This window comes from Colobus angolensis, unplaced genomic scaffold (genome assembly GCF_000951035.1).
Source record: "Colobus angolensis palliatus isolate OR3802 unplaced genomic scaffold, Cang.pa_1.0 Scaffold115, whole genome shotgun sequence".
Classification (NCBI taxonomy): domain Eukaryota; kingdom Metazoa; phylum Chordata; class Mammalia; order Primates; family Cercopithecidae; genus Colobus; species Colobus angolensis.
Window position 1 is genome coordinate 4720450 of NW_012112586.1, and position 1520 is coordinate 4721969.

At 42.4% G+C, this 1520-nt stretch overlaps 1 protein-coding gene across 1 annotated transcript in view; it reads right to left on the bottom strand.

The window, feature by feature from the left end:
* Positions 1–1520, bottom strand: part of TMEM132C (transmembrane protein 132C) — a 321687-nt gene that overhangs the window by 42325 nt on the left and 277842 nt on the right. The window contains exon 4 of the mRNA XM_011961262.1: positions 229–372. Coding sequence (XP_011816652.1) covers positions 229–372 — 144 coding nt within the window. The remainder of the gene's footprint in view (positions 1–228; positions 373–1520) is intronic.

The window sequence follows — 1520 nt, forward strand, 5'->3', positions numbered from 1 at the left end:
CAAATAAAGGAAGAAAGACAGGAATTAACCAAAAACCCTAACTAGGTTGGCACGATGCAAAAACAAACAGATGGCAATGGAAATGTTGAGTGGATCAGCTGGAAGTGTGTTGCACATAAGCCTCTGTATAGTTGACTCTCGTGTATTTCAGTATAAATGTCCCTAGCAAATGGGATGTCCAAGTGAAGTTCCCACCAGTTCCATCCAGCTGGCCGTGGAATGACTTACTTTGATAACATCCTCGTCTGCGGACTTGCATTCCACCGACTCTGAGATGTCCATCACGGCACTGTTCTCCTCCACAGAGACCACCTTGATAGGCATGGCAACTGTCTTTCCTGTGAGTATGGCAGTGTTCAGAATGTCAGTGTCCTGCCAAAAAGAACCAAACACACTGGGTCAAGGGAGATATTCCATTCTGTTGGGACCTGGACGATTCTAGGGGGATCCTCCCAGGGTAAACACCAGGCTGTCCTTGTTTGGACAAGACATGCTGTACCATTTATACCCTGTACCAGGACTTGGAATAAAGGGCTATTCTTTGGAACAATCGACCAAGAATGTTCAACAGTTTACTTTTAGTTTATTTATGATCATCTTCCTAGTTTTCAACAACAATCAAAAAGTAGTTATTCTTTTTCTTTATTGCAGAGACCAAGTAGAAGTAATACATCAGTTAGGTTTTGGTGGTAAGCAACAGAAACTAACTCTGGGTACTTTGAGCAAGCATAGTAGGTTGAATAATGTTTTCCTCTCACTCCCTGCAAAAGATATCCATGCTCTAGTCTCCGGGATCTGTAAATATGTTACCTTATATGGTAAAAGGGATATTGCAATTGTGATTGAATTAGGATCTTAAAATGGAAGGATGATCCTGGATTATCTAGGTGGATCCAGTCATCCTAAAGTCCCTATAAGAGGGAGTCATGAAGGTCAGAGGAAGAGGAGGAGATGTGGTAGTGGAGGCAGAGGTCAGGGTGATATGGCCATGAGCCAAGAGATATGAACAGTCTCTAGAAGGAACAGATTTTCCCTCAGAGCTTCCAGAAGCAGTGCAGCCCTGCCAACATTTTAACTTTAGCCCCTTAAGACTCGCTTCAGACTTCTGTCCTCCAGAACTGCAGGATAATACATTTGTGTTCATTTGTCATCGCAGCATCAAGAAACTAACACAGATCCTTATGGGCTGGATCCTGGATTGCTCCCAGCAACAAAGGAAGAGCTGAAGAAGGCTTTGCAAAGTCCAGATCACCTCCCAGGATATGAAAAGCAGGATATAGCGGGCAGTGTCTCCCGAATAAGGTGGAATGAATGTCTTCAACCATTGCTTTCTTTTTCTTTTTCTTTTTTTTTTTACTTTATATATAAGGGAAATTTATTGGTTCACATACCTGAAATGCCTATAGCATGGGATATGATTGTGTCCAGAGGGCCAAATGATATCTCATATGCTGTCAGTTTTCTTGACATCTTTTTTCCCCCTTCATCTCTCCTTCGCCCATCTTCAACCATTTCTATTC